At 33.4% G+C, this 16,259-nt stretch overlaps 1 protein-coding gene across 1 annotated transcript in view; it reads right to left on the reverse strand.

The window, feature by feature from the left end:
- Positions 1 to 1,206: 1,206 nt before the first annotated feature.
- The window catches only part of LOC143048978 (uncharacterized), a 44,182-nt gene continuing 29,129 nt past the window's right edge, over positions 1,207 to 16,259 (reverse strand). Inside the window, exons 7-9 of the mRNA XM_076222815.1 lie at positions 15,348 to 15,401; positions 14,379 to 14,423; positions 1,207 to 2,760 (exon numbers count right to left, since the gene is read on the reverse strand). Coding sequence (XP_076078930.1) covers positions 1,691 to 2,760; positions 14,379 to 14,423; positions 15,348 to 15,401 — 1,169 coding nt within the window. The 3' untranslated portion in view covers positions 1,207 to 1,690. The remainder of the gene's footprint in view (positions 2,761 to 14,378; positions 14,424 to 15,347; positions 15,402 to 16,259) is intronic.

The raw sequence follows: 16,259 nt of genomic DNA on the forward strand, positions 1-16,259 counted from the left end.
GTTTTTACCTCCAAATTGAAGAGTTCAAGTGCTAATTTATTCAAGAATAATGTATTCAGAATGGACGTGACTAAAATCTTCCGGCAGATGGCGCAACATTGTTTTCACAAATGTTGGCTCCATTCCCGCTCTCTTCACCCTTGGCGGATTGCCAAGGGTGAAGAGAGCGGGAATGGATCGTAACCCTTGGCTAGCGAAGAAAGGTGTTGACATGAATATCAATAATATGGTAATTTTTATAAATTTCCTGTTAACAAAACTTTGAATTTTTCTAAATTCTGAGGATTTTCTTACCCCAGGAATATATTACCTTAGCCGTATTTGGCACAATATTTTAGAATTTGTGGTCCTCAATGCTCTGCAACTTTTTTACTTGTTTGGCTTTATAACTATTTTGAAATGAGCATCACGGATGAGTCTTATGTAGACGATACGCGCGTCTGGCGTATTACATTATAATCCTGACATCTTTGATAATTATTATAACTATTATAACATTTAGTTGAGCCAAACTAAAGTTAGGGAATAGAAACAAAAAATTCAACAATTTTTTTTATTATAAAGGGACAGAAATCAAGAACGGCCTCCTAATTTCTACCTTGATCTGCTAAAGTTCGAGAACTGAAACTAAATATGGGATGTGAGTACGGAAGGACGTACGTGCAGACCGACAGGTGAAACTTAATACCCTCTGCTCTACGGTGGGGCATATAAATCTAAAAGGTAAATGGACAACGCAATGGCAAACAAATGAAAGACGACAAAAAGTGATTCAAGTTCATGTAACATCATGCAAAATTATCAACACAGGAAACTATAGACTGAGCTTGAGCTGTATGTTTCTCGCAAAAAAGGGACCAAAATCAATTGTTCAGAAAGCTTACCAGATGATTCGCGAGTTGTGGCACACATTTGTTGTTAATGGCAATCGGTGATGATTGTCATTTAGTTATCTTACAATCGTGCGAAAGAGAGCAAAACTCTGTTTACGACAATTCAAAATATTCATGTAATATGTGTCACCTTTATCGTATTACGGTCAACCAACGGGCGGCCGTAAAACGTTCGACACTATAATTTGGAATCCTTGCGTCATCACGATTTACTTGTTAGCAGCAACTCCTTATCAGAGGGTGGGGGATGGGTGGACGGGGGTGTTTGCAAGACTTATTTACAGGTAAAACAAATAAGTTATAAAAAGAAAGATAAACATGCAATCGGTAAGCGTTTACCGTGTAGTTTCTTACTGGAAAGTATAAAATTAGCTAAAAAGATTTAAACATTATCCAATTGAACCCAATATTCTTTTCCTACGTCGTTTTCTGTTGTTAACTACCATTTGTTCACAATAAGTTTAAAATTATACTTTAGAAATTGGTTATTCTGTGTTTTGTTTCTTTTCACCAAAGATCCATTGCTTCAATCTTTGAAAAAACGACAACTCGATTTCTTCATATTGTTCCAAACATCTTGCATTCATGTTTTTCATAGCTTTTCTGGCTTTTTTAACCAGAACTACCTGGTGTTTCTTCGCCTTTTGTCTATGAACTTTCGCCTGTTTTTCCTTGTCTTTCGCGGTCTTTTTTATTTTGGCATCCATCAGCTGAATTTCATCTTGATATTCACGTGCCTTGTCCTCCAAATTATCTACTTTATTTTTCAATGTTTTAATTTGATCATTGTTTTTTTTTTAATTTTCTTCAAGTTTTACCCTCTCTCTTTGAAGGTCCGTTTCAAGCTGTCTTTTTGTACTGTCATCAGTAGTCTTGTTGATGCGCATATCTTCATTTACTTTTCTTATATTTAATTCCAGACTGCGTATTTTTTCCAGATTTTCGTTGTCGGATCTAACCCTTTCGTTTTCTCTCTCCTCTATCATCTTTTTATATTGTTGTATCTGAATGTTAAGATCATCTTGTACAGTTAACAACTGCTTTTCAAGATAATCCTGTTGTTCCCTCATACTTAAGAGCTCCTTTTTGTTTTCCGCCTTGTCCCTTTCTAGTTGACTGATTTTGTTTTCGAAGTCTGATATTATCTTTGTATACTTTTCGGACAGTTCTGTAATAAGCCTTTCTTCATTTCGTCGTATCTCTTCCTGAATGGCAGCTTGTGTCTTTTCAATATGTGCTAACAATTCTTGTGTTGCCTTTTCGTACATTTCATTACTGTAGCATGTCCCTCCATTGTTTGTTACTACGTCATTAACCATTTTGATGAGTTCTTTTACCTTTTTCTCGCGGTAACTTTGTGGGCCTTTGTTATCTATTCCTATGCATCTCTTCCCACACCTTGCAACAAACGTTTGCATATCGTCAGGTGCAGTGCGAATGAATTCCTCTAAGGCTACATCGTCGTCCTTAACGCTCCAGTGAGTAAAGACAATGACTGCATACTTGAGCAAATCTTCTCCAAAATGGTCGACAAAATGGTCAACCATTTTTTTCGATTCAGGGGTAAATCTGCCTCGCATCATCACAATAATAACTGCATGTGGACCAGGTGCAGAAAGGCCTATGAATCGGCTAATTTCATCTTGAACTTTGTCTGTGGTCATGTTGGTATCAAAAAGACCAGGAGTGTCTACAACAATGATGTTTTTCCCATCTATTAATGACATACCTTGGTCACAGCTTCGGGTTACAGATGACGCTGAATTACTTGCAATGAATCTCCCTTTTCCAAGAATTGTATTACCCGTAGTACTCTTTCCGTCGCCTGTCTTTCCAATTAAAACAATTCTGAGTTCATCACTTATCTCTTAAAAATAAAGTTGAATAACAATATTATATAATGTTTTGATTATTTCTAGAATTTGATTGTTTATTGTTTGTTATTGATTTATTGAACAATCCACGCCAACTAAAATTATTGTTTTTAAAAAGAAACAATGTTGCAGTCTCATTTTGTAAAAATGAAAATAATCCTAAAATAAAAGTAGTCAGTAAATAAAGTGTAAATATATTCGATCTGCCTATTATAAGACATTAAAATTCAATACAACCGCTTGAATGTCAACTTCGTCTACCTCACAAAATCTTGTTATGCACTATGATTAAAGATGAACGAATTACACAAAGTAACATAAAATGTTCCCAGTTTTAAGATTGAAAAACGTTTTCTATTTCGTATTTTTCTAGGAAGTTGTTAACATGGTTCGTGTATCAAGTATGTCGTAATTACAGCGTCAATGACTTATTCAGGGTCGAACAGGACATACGCTCCCCCTTTAATTTCAACTTGACTTTAACACGATATCACGAAAATTTGTTTAAACCTTGCTACGTTCAGAGGTATTTATTATATATCACAGGTAGTGAGTAAGTCTAACGTTCCTAGAAATGTATGTTTTTTATCTGATTTTCACAATTAACTTCTTTAATAAAGCGTTTTCATTTTTTCAAGACAAGCCAACAGTAGCAATAAAATAAACAATACTATTTTTTTTGGCACCAGATGCGCATTTAAACAATCAATGCCTCTTCAGTGATGCAACAATATCCTTTGTATGATAAATACATGTCATTGAAAGTGTTCAAGCCTCATCGCATTATGTTTGTATAATACATGTAATAGGACAGCTGACTAACAATGATAGATTGCCATGTCTATGTTTAACTGTTGTCGAATCAATTTCTGAAGTCTGCCAATGTATTACAAATATAGATAATCAAGATATTTTCTTGTGTATTTGATATTTAAAATATTTACATGAAATTACGAAAAAAAGTGTTTATTGCCATCATTTCCCCCTTTTTTCTTTTTCTTTTAACACTATGCTTTCTGTGATATGGTAAATTTTGTATCCTTGTCTTTCGTTTGTGCTTATAAATAAATGTGCTATGTTTATCAGCTTTCTTGTTTTCTTTGTTGAAACTTTTTCATAGTGATTAAGACTGTTACACAATGTTGACTGCTGTACCCCCACCTTATCATTTTTGTCGAGCATGCGACTTTTCGCAGAAAGCTCGACATATGGATATTGATCCGGCGGCGGCGTAAGATAACTTCTGTAAAGCTTTATATTTTAGAAGTATACTTTGTATAAGGATGCCGCAGGTTACGAAGTTTCCGTCAGTCACATTTCCAATTTTTTTGACCTCATTTTAATGGTTCCGTGACTACTTGAAAGACAGTTAAGATTTTTTGTAATGTTAAATTCTTTCTTATTATAAGTAATAGGATAACTATATTTGGTATTTTGGTATCGATTCATGCCCGTCAGACAGTTTTCACTTGACCTCGACCTCATTTCATGGATCAGTGAACAAGGTTAAGTTTTGGTGGTCAAGTCCATATCTAAGATACCATAAGCAATAGGTCTAGTAAATTCGGTGTATGAAAGGACTGTAAGGTGTACATGTCCAACTGGCAGGTGTCATCTTAGCTTGACCTCATTTTCATGGTTCAGGGGTCAAAGTAAAGTTTTCGAGTTTTGGTCTTTTTTTCAACTTTGTACTTATTTGGCTTTAAAAATTTTGATATGAGCGTCACTGATGAGTCTTATGTAGAGTCTGGCGTACAAAATTATAATCCTGGTACATTTGATAATAATTTCTTATACTATTTGCAATAGCTCAACTATATTTGGTGTACGGAAATATTTTATGATCTATATGTCGGTCGCGCAGGTTTAATTTGACCTTGACCTCATTTTCACGGTTCATTGCTTAGTGTTAAGTGTTTGTGTTTTGGTCTGTTTTTCTTAAACTATAAGCAATAGGTCAACTATATTTGATGAATGGAAGAATTGTTAGCTGTTCCAGCCTGCCTGGCATGGTTCATCTGACCTTGACCTCATTTTCATGGTTCATTGGTCAATGCTTAGTTTTCTTGGTTAATGTTAAGTTTATGTTACAGTTGTAAAAAAGCCTTATATTTAGGACATTTAACATAATATCAATGATAAGTAAAAATAGGCGAGACATTTCAGCGTGAGCACTCTTGTTACCTATAATGTATGTTCGTTTTGTTAACACATTGTTGTCAATACAATGGAATTTTATGCGATTGTCATACAAGTGAGAGGTTTAGTAAGCTATAAAACCAGGTTTAATAAACCAATTTTTTACATCAGAAAATGCATGTATTAAGTCAGGAATATGACAGTTGTTATCCATTCGTTTGATGTGTTTGAGCTTTTGATTTTGCTATTTATTTATGGACTTTTCGTTTTGGATTTTCCTAGGATATCTGTATTTTTGTTATTTACGTTTTTCATCTTAAATTATAGAATATGACCGTTATGCAAGTTACTAAAATATACACATAATTCTATACATCGACGTGTCATTCCATTTATTTTTCATATTTGACAGAGCTCTAAGCATGTCAGACAATTAAATGTTAATCTACCATGAGTAAGAAAAGAAACTAAAATTATGTTTGAAAATTGGAATAAGATTTAGAATAGTTTAACACGTTTAAAAATCGTACTAATTAATAATCTTTTACAATTATTTGACCAAAAAACCTCAATATATGTTTTTCTCTGCCTGCATTCAATCAAATAAAAAATCATTTTATTCTTTATTCTTTTTTCAAAAGGCGAGTAATGCTCCTAAAACTATAAGTTATTAAAATACACACAGAGGGTTAATTACAAAATTGGTATACCATCCAAGGGAAGAGTTTTAAATATAGTTGCTTAACCTTAATTCACATCCGTACATTTAAAAAAAAAATGGATTTCTTTGTTGTTATTTGATAGAGAGATCATAAAAGACATATTTAACAAGAATCTAATGTCAATAATAATTAACATCAGTTGAAGGTAGAACAAGATCTGATACACGATTGACTTTTTCCCGAGTGCATAATAAAGTAATACAGATTTAACAACAACAAAAAATAACACCGAAGAACACAGGTTTGGCTCTGATGCTGATGAACTTTAGATTGTGACGTTTCCTTGTCAAAATATTTTTTGTGTTTATATTTCTCAATTTGTTCGATTTGCTCGTTTATGTAACAGCGTATTTGACTCTGTAATAGGCAAAACCAATTTAATTACTTGTTCGACGGACCCGCTCGCACATATTTTTTTCAAAACGAAAAAAATATATATTGCCGCAGCTCGCATACTGAAAAGTAATCGTGTCTATTTCCCGAACCGTTTTTTTAAAACATAATAAAGATATTTTTATATTGGTTTCCTTCCCCTTACTTACATTTCCTTGCAAAATAATGTTGATTTTCGATGTTATAATAGAGAACTTTAGGTTTTTGACGTGCGTAATACGTAACATACCTTAACATTTCAAAAAATGTTCATTGTTATATCTCGTTGACCATTTAACTTGAAAATTAAACAACAAAAATATATTTTGACGTACGTAATACACCTTTATTTGGTCGTTGTAAAATTGTGTCGTAATTATAGCTCAACATGCAGACTTCTTACACGTTCAGGTATTTCACATCCAATTTGTTATGGAAATATTCGTTATAAAGCACAAAGGTGTCAGTATTCACCTCAGAAACTAACAAAACCTTTGAATAGACTTATTAAGACGGAATATAGTTACGATACTGTTGTCAGGTCATTAAAGATTGCATATTTTGGCCTCAATATTGATTCACTTATAGGGATTTTGCATAGGAAATAAACACATTTATTCAAAAACCAGTTGTTGGCATGACACGGGTTATGTTCTTCTCATATATGTTATGATGGTATGATACTAAACCCCTAACGGGAAGGATTGTGCCTGATGTTTATATGATGAAATCATAATATTTTAGTCAATTTAATAGAAGTCTGGAGCTGGCATGTCAGTTAACTGCTACATTTTTGTAGTAGTCTGTTGTTATTTATGTATTATTGTCATTTTGTTTATTTTCTTTGGTTACATCTTCTGACATCAGACTCGGACTTCTCTTGAACTGAATTTTAATGTGCATGTTGTTATGCGTTTACTTTTCTACATTGGCTAGAGGTATAGGGGGAGGGTTGAGATCTCACAAACATGTTTAACCCCGCCGCATTTTTGCGCCTGTCCCAAGTCAGGAGCTTAATTCTGTCCTTTGTTAGTCTTGAATTATTTTAATTTTAGTTTCTTGTGTCCAATTTGGCAATTAGTATGGCGTTCATTATCACTGAACTAGTATATATTTGTTTAGTGGCCAGCTGAAGGACGCCTCATGGTGCGGGAATTTCTCGCTACATTGAAGACCTGTTAGTGACCTTCTGCTGGTTTTTTTTCTATGGTCGGGTTGTTGTCTCTTTGACACATTCCCCATTTCCATTCTTAATTTTATGTGTCTCCGTTTTTCCATTAATTTCAAATCTATTTAACATAGCGTATTCCACGAGCGAGAATTTACACTTGTCTTATATCTGAACATACGTAACGAAAAGGCCAACTTTGCTCGCAGGGGACACATGTATATTTTGAATGATATACAGTTACATGTGTAACAATGATTCCTATTTTCGTAAAAAATAAGAGTTCTTTTCAACTGATTTGTGAATATGGCGTGCCAGAGAGTATACGGGAAAATGAGTTTTTGAACATATTTATTCTTAATAGGATAAAGTCGATCAAAGTTTAAGGACCTTGTTCAAGTTCAGTAATTCAGGTAAATACATACACATGTAGGTTGTAGTGTCTTTATTATATTTAGGCATATTAAAATACCTGGATTATTTGATCGTTTTGGGTGTTATTTTATTTGATTGCCATTAACATGAGTAAGGGCTTTTAATATTTGTAAGAATACCAAACATATTTTTTTAGTCTTATTGATAACTCAGCTTTTATTCACTTTTCAATGAATATTCTGTGTCGTGTGTGCCACAATCTCTCAAAAAAACTTTTACCTGGAAAATTCATAATGGCAAGTGAAAAAACCCATATCGTAGTGTGATAAATTTGCCATGTTTAGAATCCCTTGAAGGATGCAGATTCATGAGTGTCAACAGGGGTGTTACAAACGGACGAACCTACGGACCGACAGCGCGATTGAAGGTAGTATTGTGTTACTATTTACATTCGAAGCATCCCTGATGAAAGGTAATTACTCTGAAAAAAGAAAGCTGTTGCAGGAAAAGAAAAGGTCGGCGTTTCGACATAAAAAATACTAAGCGACATGTATGTTATCCAAGGCGAGATACGGTCTTATAATATCTCAACCAAGCGTGACTTGATGCTAAGATTACTGGACCCTTTGACGACAATCAGCGTATAAACGTAAGAAATTGACTGTCACAGGCAATTTGGTGTTGGCTTAGCTGTCAATCAAAACAATACATTACCATAACAGGTGAACCATGTCGAGTAGGGTTTTCGGAAATAGTAATCTTAATATTTTCCCCGGTTGCATTGCCTTAAATATTTGAGCCAAATTAGAGGCATAAGCGACAATCAAAGCTGAATGAAGCAGCATATTTGATTCGTTTAAAATTTCTGTCGTTTCAATTTGGGTAGCTATCAGACTATATTTGCTTCATGATAAAATAGGGACAAAGGATACCAGAGAGACTGTCAACCTCATAGATTGAAAATAAAGTGACGACGCCATGGTCTTAAACAAAAAGACAAACAGACAAATAATAGTACAGAAAACACAACATAGAAAACTAAAGATTACGCAACACGGACCCCACCAAATACTGGAGGTGATCTCAGGTGATCCGGAAGGGCCCGCAGATCCTGCTCCACATGTGGCACCAGTCGTACGTGTTGCTTATGTTATTAAAAATCCGGTAAAAAGACTAATTCGGTAGGTCACATTCGTGAAAAGGGAAGGGTATTGTAGATAATCCAGACTACAACAAACTTGGATATATAGTAAAACCGTGGTTCCAAAGTGGTAGATAAGTAACTGGGGCGGATCCAGAAATTTTTTCAAAAAGAGGGTTCCAGAAAACAAGAAAACAAACAATTGGTGTCTCCTTTACCGCACAATTCACGTAGTTTTTTTTATTTTCGAAAAAAAAAGGTAGAATCCAATGACAGACCCCAACCCGTGGTACAGCCACTGAGTAAATTATTTGTATATTTTTATCCGTTGAACATAGTAAGCTTGCATGGTCTGCAGGCAAACTACCGAAATTAATGGGCAGGATTCCATAATTGATGACCCTGACCTTTGCCTTTTTTGGTTGGTTTTTAAGTTAAATCTCTTTTCTGATTCATAATTTAATAAACAAAAATGTATAAATAATATATTATTATTGTTCAGCATAACTCGTTTCCTCGATGTATCTAACAATTATTGTGTTTCGAGTCATATAATCACGAGACAATTAATTTTCTATAAATGTGTTTTTTTCCCTATTTTTTGTACACATTTTACTTTCGTTCAGCTAAATAAATGTCCATTGTTTTTGATAAGGATGCAACCAATTTATTTTTAGGGGAGGGGGGTGCATGGATAAACTTTTAAGGCTAAATTTCGATTGAGCTTATTTTGTCCAAGCTTGCCAACATTTTTCAATAATCTTGTTTTGCGGCCATTTTTTGGTTTGGCATTTCGATTTTATAAATACTCTTCCAAAATTGGTCTCATCATAAATTCGAGGGTCCTGCCTATTTATTTCAAATTTGATCAAGGCCCCTCCCAGATAGATATGATTGTTATGGAAAAAGCTTATATTTAACGCATAAATATAGAATAACCATATATTGTCTTGAAATATCAATGCTTAGAAACAGCCTCGTTTTTTACCTGTTTCTAAGCCTTGTACACATAACATTGATATTTCGAGACAATTTACGGTCATTCTGTATTTAATTTTTAATGAAGTCATCGCTCATTTACATTTTTCTATTATTTTTTTTTTGGGGGGGGGGGATGGGGGGGACTCTGACATTGAAATTGTGTTTTAAAATTATCTAATGGGCAGAAATATCTTCATTTTAAAATCCCAACACCCCTCGAAAATCGAATGGTCCGTGCCTGTTACATGAATGTTATTGTAGAATTAAAACAATATTATAACTATCCGACTGAAATCTGAAATACAGAAACCGGCGAAGGGAGACAACCACAATTTATATAATGTCTTATAAGTCCGTATAATTGTAAGCCTAAGTTTCTTGCGTTAACGTACGTAAGTTTCGTTTAAAACATCAAATTCTCTAATAAGTACGCAGAACTTCTGATTGAGAAGTGTAACCTTCAACTGTAACATTATTTGCCGGCGGAACAAAACTATCCCAACCCGCTATATGTATATGTACCTGTCAAGAGCCCATTGTTCAGTAGTTGTCGTTTGTTGGTGTGTTTCATAGCGATATTTCTCCGTTTGTATAAGGGTAATCTGGTTTATTTTCCTGTTTGAATTGTTTTACACTTGTAATTTTGGGGTAATTTATAGCAGTTTTTTTGGTCTTTATCAAAGCCCTGTGTTGAAAACAGTACTATGACATGTAATTGTAATAACTTTAAATACATTATCATGTTGGGAACAACCCTCCAAATGAATATTTCCTTACATGAGGGAATGTCCCTCAGACAGGGGTCATTTTACTGATGAAGGAAAAAAAGAAAGAAAACTTAGATTTTTAAACTTGAAAAAGGGGGGGGGGGGAGAATTCATCATATTTGGAACAACTTTTCGAGAATGAAGGAGGAACGACATCTTTGACAATTCAATGGAGAAGATTTAAAACAATTTGAATAATTATTCAATTATTTTTTGGTAAACAGGATAAAGGAACACTTCATATCAAAGTACATGTGGTTAATCAAATTTTATACAATCTTATTTTGATAAATATTGTCAAAACCTATTATTTTATGTTTTAAAGTCATAAAAAATGTACATATTATACTTTTTTCTGAAGAAAATTCCTTAATTTATTCATATTTAGAAGAAGTTTACTTTATTTTAATTGCTTCCTTCCAGAATGCAATTCCCCCGACATTTTTTCCGTATGCAAAGTGACCTCAGTGTGAACCATCTCGTAAAAATCCGGTGATCACAATACGCATTAATGTCCTTAAAATGAACTATTATCTAAATTTACATGTTAAACACGTGCTCAATTTCCATGTTTTTTGTTGATTTTTTGTCGATTGTTGACAAACAGGTGACACTCGTTAAACTTCGGCTTCAAAACACGAACTTTAATTACCTGCAATATTTTCACAACAACACTGACCAATCGAAAAAAAAATTGACGATTATACGACATTTACACGAAAAAAAAATTATAAATTCGTGCACAGAAAACTAAGTTTATGATGTTTGTATGCATTGGTTCAAGAATTGGAAGAACATTATTTTCCACTGGTCACTCGTTTCTTATGACTTTAAAAAAAAGTATAATGCTCACCTCCCAGCGAAGGAAGAACAAAATCTTTGCAAAACTAAATTTACAGATGTAACATTGTTTGGCTGATGTTTAGTCCAATTGTATATATACAGAATGTAATTCCATACGCAATCACATGGTTTGAACGTTGTTTTCAATTTAGACTTATTTATCTTAATTTTTCGTTTGGGCTTGTATTATATTTGCCTTCAGGTTTATATGATCCGTTTATCCTATTTCGACTCTTCAAAAATCAAGTCTATTCTAATTTGAGGTAAATTATATGACCTTCCAAATACAGTTTCAATTCCTATTATCAATGAAAAGACATGAATTGTCGAAATCCAGATATTGTGTACACATTTTTTGCACCTCATGTTTGCGTTTTCTTTTTGTTTTAAAATAATAATAACGATCCGTTTTGTTAAATCATGTGATCCGTTTATTTGGCAATCGCAAATGGCAGTCAGCAAGGTTTAAGAACCTCCGTTGTTTGACGTTTTCATGGATTCCTTTTACGGCCGTAATCTGTGGTGTCTTGAATGTGAGAAGAAAGATATTCTACATCAAATCTCAAATGGAAGTCTACGAATTCTTAGATTTTCTCAGATGGGTGGCCGGTTGCAGATACAATGGGTCTACCAGGTTTGTTAACCTTTTGTTTTTTGGAAAGAATATACAATCCACCAGTCTTTGCGTACTCTGGTTTTAAGTATCATATTGTTTGCTCATCTATGTCACCGTCATTGTGCATGGTTTGTAACGCAGTAACAATTTTGGACCTTAAGTCGGAAGTAGGATCATGCATGGTCAAGTTTCTTATAAAATCCCTCTCTAGAGCGCTGATCCTCTGCTTCCGCGATGTTTTTAGCTTTGTCCATTATCACAACGGCACTTCTACATAGCAGCCCAACAATGTTAGATATGCAAATTTGCGGAAGCAAATGTATATATAAATGTGTTGCATTCAAACCGCTCTACAATGCAATTTGTTTAACATGCACAGGTATAAAAATTGCGGTTTTTATCCAACGCAATCAAAGGTTTAAACCTTGTTTTCAACTTAGACTTGTTTATATTTTTTCGTTTGGACTTGTATTATATTTTCCCTCCTGGTGTATATGATCCGTACATTCTATTTCGAGTCTTTAAAATTCAGGTTGGTGAATTACGTGGCTTTCAAAATACCGTTGCGATCCCTTACATCACTGAAGAGACATGTTTTCTGTTTGATATTAAATTAATTTTATTCGTATTCGTTGATCTTTAGATACCACAAATGTCGTCTTTTTTGAAATTTCATTAACTTTGTTGTATTCCCGGTTATTACATATTTACTACGTGTCGCCGCCCCCCGAATTCGCTTCATTTTAGAGTTCATCTGATTTCATCATAATAATTTTTATTTTCTTGATTTGTCTTCTTAATCGATTATATGAGACTATGATGTCTGATTATGTATTACGTTCATTTTACACTTTTTTTTTTTAAATAACTGTAACCAATGCACAATTTTTAACACTATCACTACAAACTGCTAATAGTCTGAAAAGGCCATATTTTGTGCTCGATCAGTAAAGTCGAGTACATATTTAACTCGACTAGACTCGACTTTATATCGACAGTACTTAACTGTACTCGACTTTGGTCTCAACTTTATTTAATGAGTCCAGTTCAGTACTTTATAATCTTGGTGTTGTCTGAAATGGTCTTGACCTGTCTCGACTAGTGTCGACTCAGTTTTGACCAGGCTTGTCCAGTGTCGACCGGTCTCTTTTAGTCTTGAGTTTCAAATTAATGCTTGACTCGTGGGAATGAGCCAAAATAGCAAAATAAAAAAATATATCTTACTAAATTCATATTTTTTGGTAGTTTGGTTCATTGCTGTGAAATTAAAGAAATTAATTAATAAGTAAAAAAAGGCAATAATTTTTAGTTTATGTTAAATACAGATAGTCATGTCTAAAATGTGAGGATTTAATCAATTAAGGTAAAAAAAGCTAGAATTTTCAGTTCGGACTAAATTCAGATAGTGATCATCTTTAATTTTTTTTCATAACTATTGCAAAGCAACTTGAATTTTTATTAAACAGTGATCACATTATATATTGAGCTAATAGAATGCCTGGTTATTTTGTAATTTGGTTTACTGATGTCAAATTCAAATATTTGAATTAAAGGTATCTATTTGCATCTAGTCAAAACTGCAAATTTCAGCTTTTTTTTATATCTAATAACTCAGTCCTTAAATTTGACAGCGACACGACAAAATTCAATGTATAGTCTGATGAAAATCCAAGATGATTTGAAAAAGTTATAAAAAATAAAAAAACAACACGGTTAATAATCTATTCCGTCAGAAGCGCTTTTCTGGATTTACCTTCATCAGGAACGCTCAGAGCCAAACATTTGAAATCCGAAGATGTATAAGTACCGAAAATCGTTGAAGAAATATATGTAAAAAATACCTAAAATAAATAGCCAAATTCATCTAAAGCCAACTTTGCCTAAGGGAGTTGAACCTTAGTTTCATAATAATTTCAAATATATATTAGAAGATGTTACTGACTAACTGTAAATTCTCAAACTTCGCAGACTTTAATCAAACTACCAAACAACCTCACATTCTGTTAGATCAATGTACATTTGAGATAGCCGTAGAGTTTTATGAAAATCCAAGTTGATTTGAAAAAGTTATAAAAATAATAAAAGGTGACTATCTGAATTCAATCAAAACTGAAAACTCTTGGTTTTATTTTACTTATTAATTAAATTCTCTAATTCCCTTATTTTTCAGCAATGAACCAAACTACCAAATAACCTGAAACTTTGTAAGATCAATATTTAATTTAGTTATTTGGGCTTATTCAGACCAGATATGACTAAATTTGAAGGTCAAGACAGGTGGAAACTGGTCGAGCCTTGGTCATCAAGTACTAAATCAGACTTATTAAGTAAAGTTGAGACCACATTTGAGTACAGTTAAGTACAGTTATCTACTATCGCGAAAATGCCGAGTTTAGTGGAGTAAAATATGTGTTTGACTTAACTGGTCGAGCAAAAATATGGTCTTTTCATACTGTGAGCAGTTTGTAATATGCCTAATGGACTAACCTTTTTTTAACTGGTCTACTGTGAAGCACTGAGATCTCCATATTGCTAAAATAAAAGGAGAAAACTAAAATATTTTACATGAAACCAGGTTAAATTCAACATTTTTACATAAGGAAATGCCTGTTTAGTTAGATGTGTTTGATCTTTTGATTTGATAAGTGACTTTTTGAATTTTCCTTGGAGATCGGTATTTTTTTTATTTTACTTTTATAAAAGTTTGACGTAAAAGTAAAATAACTTAAAATAAGATTTGTTAATATAACATAGGAAGGGGAATCATCGAATAATTTAACAGTGCAATACACTGGACGTGAAACCCATGTTACAAAGATAAACGACACTTTAAATGCACCTGAGTCGAAGAATTTACTATCACCCAATCTTTAGAGTTGATCATGTATTCTGCTATAAGCTTGCGTTTTTATGCACCACCTACGATAGTAGAGGGGCATTATGTTTTCTGGTCTGTGCGTCTGTGCGTTTGTTCGTCCGTCCGTCCGTTCGTTCGTCCGTTCGTCCGTCTGTCCCGCTTCAGGTTAAAGTTTTTGGTCGAGGTAGTTTTTGATGAAGTTGAAGTCCAATCGACTTCAAACTTGGTACACATGTTCCCTATGATATGATCTTTCTAATTTTAATGCCAAATTAGAGATTTTACCCCAATTTCACGGTCCACTGAACATAGAAAATGATAGTGCGAGTGGGGCATTCGTGTACTGAGGACACATTCTTGTTTATATTTACCATGAACTGACCTTTTCTTATTAGACACTTTATTGACTTTACTTACCTTTTTAAACTCAGAAAACTCAGTTTACGATTCTTTTGTATGTTTATCAACAGTCGCAATTGATTTATTTTAACTACACTGATTTGTGCTCTATACTTCCCCGCCTTTTCGTTCCCCCAGAATCTATTACTAATCAATATTCAAGTTATCACCATTTATTTTTAACTTGATTCCATTCTTACCAGAAGTATAACTGTATTTGTCTTCCGATCCATTACAAGAAGAGTACTCTCCATCTAAAATGCAGTGAAGAAGATGTTTATAAGAAGTAGATAATCATCTGACATTGCTTTTGTCATTGGTTTATACAAAATGTTTACAATTTTAGTTCAGGTTAGTTAATGGTGTCCTGTCACTAAATACTACTAGCATTGATTTCATATGCTGGAATGTCCAGAATGTAATTATGACATGTTTATTGTTTTGGTTTATGTTAGTATTCGTACCACGCCTACGTCATATCGTTTATAATATAATTACGTTAGTATTTTATTTGTTTCCATTATATACAATTTATAAGCAAGAATTTGCTCCTGACCAAACACTGTTGTAACAGAACTAAATTATGAGTGGAAAAACTTAAATCGAAACTTGATAATTTTCTCCTCACCATCAATAATTTGGTACATCTTAATTTTGAAGGTCATTTGAAAAAAAACCAGATTGTGTCCAATTTGTGACATTTCATAGATTGTGGATTGGCATTACTGGTGATGCAAACATAAGAAAAACACTTTCGATGTTCATAACTCGGGTGTTTTACCTTGATTCATGAACTTAGGAGATTAACATACCGACAATCATCTTTAACTTTGAATTCGCAATGGTATCGCCCACATTTTAGTAATATCGAAGGGTATAACTAAACTGATGCTAATTTGTAATCTCAATTGACATATTAAACATAGATAAGCTCCGAATTTGAACCCGTACAAAGAGTTGCTGTGTTAATTTTGTATTTGTCCTAACAGATCTGTAGCCCTTAAACAGGTTTGAAGGTCGTACGAACAAATTAATTTTGAACAACATCTATTTTCTATAAAGACTGGATAGATAAAGAGATCCTTTTGATAAATGATTTATTAAACGATAAG

Source organism: Mytilus galloprovincialis, chromosome 10, assembly GCF_965363235.1.
Source record: "Mytilus galloprovincialis chromosome 10, xbMytGall1.hap1.1, whole genome shotgun sequence".
In the NCBI taxonomy this organism is placed as follows: domain Eukaryota; kingdom Metazoa; phylum Mollusca; class Bivalvia; order Mytilida; family Mytilidae; genus Mytilus; species Mytilus galloprovincialis.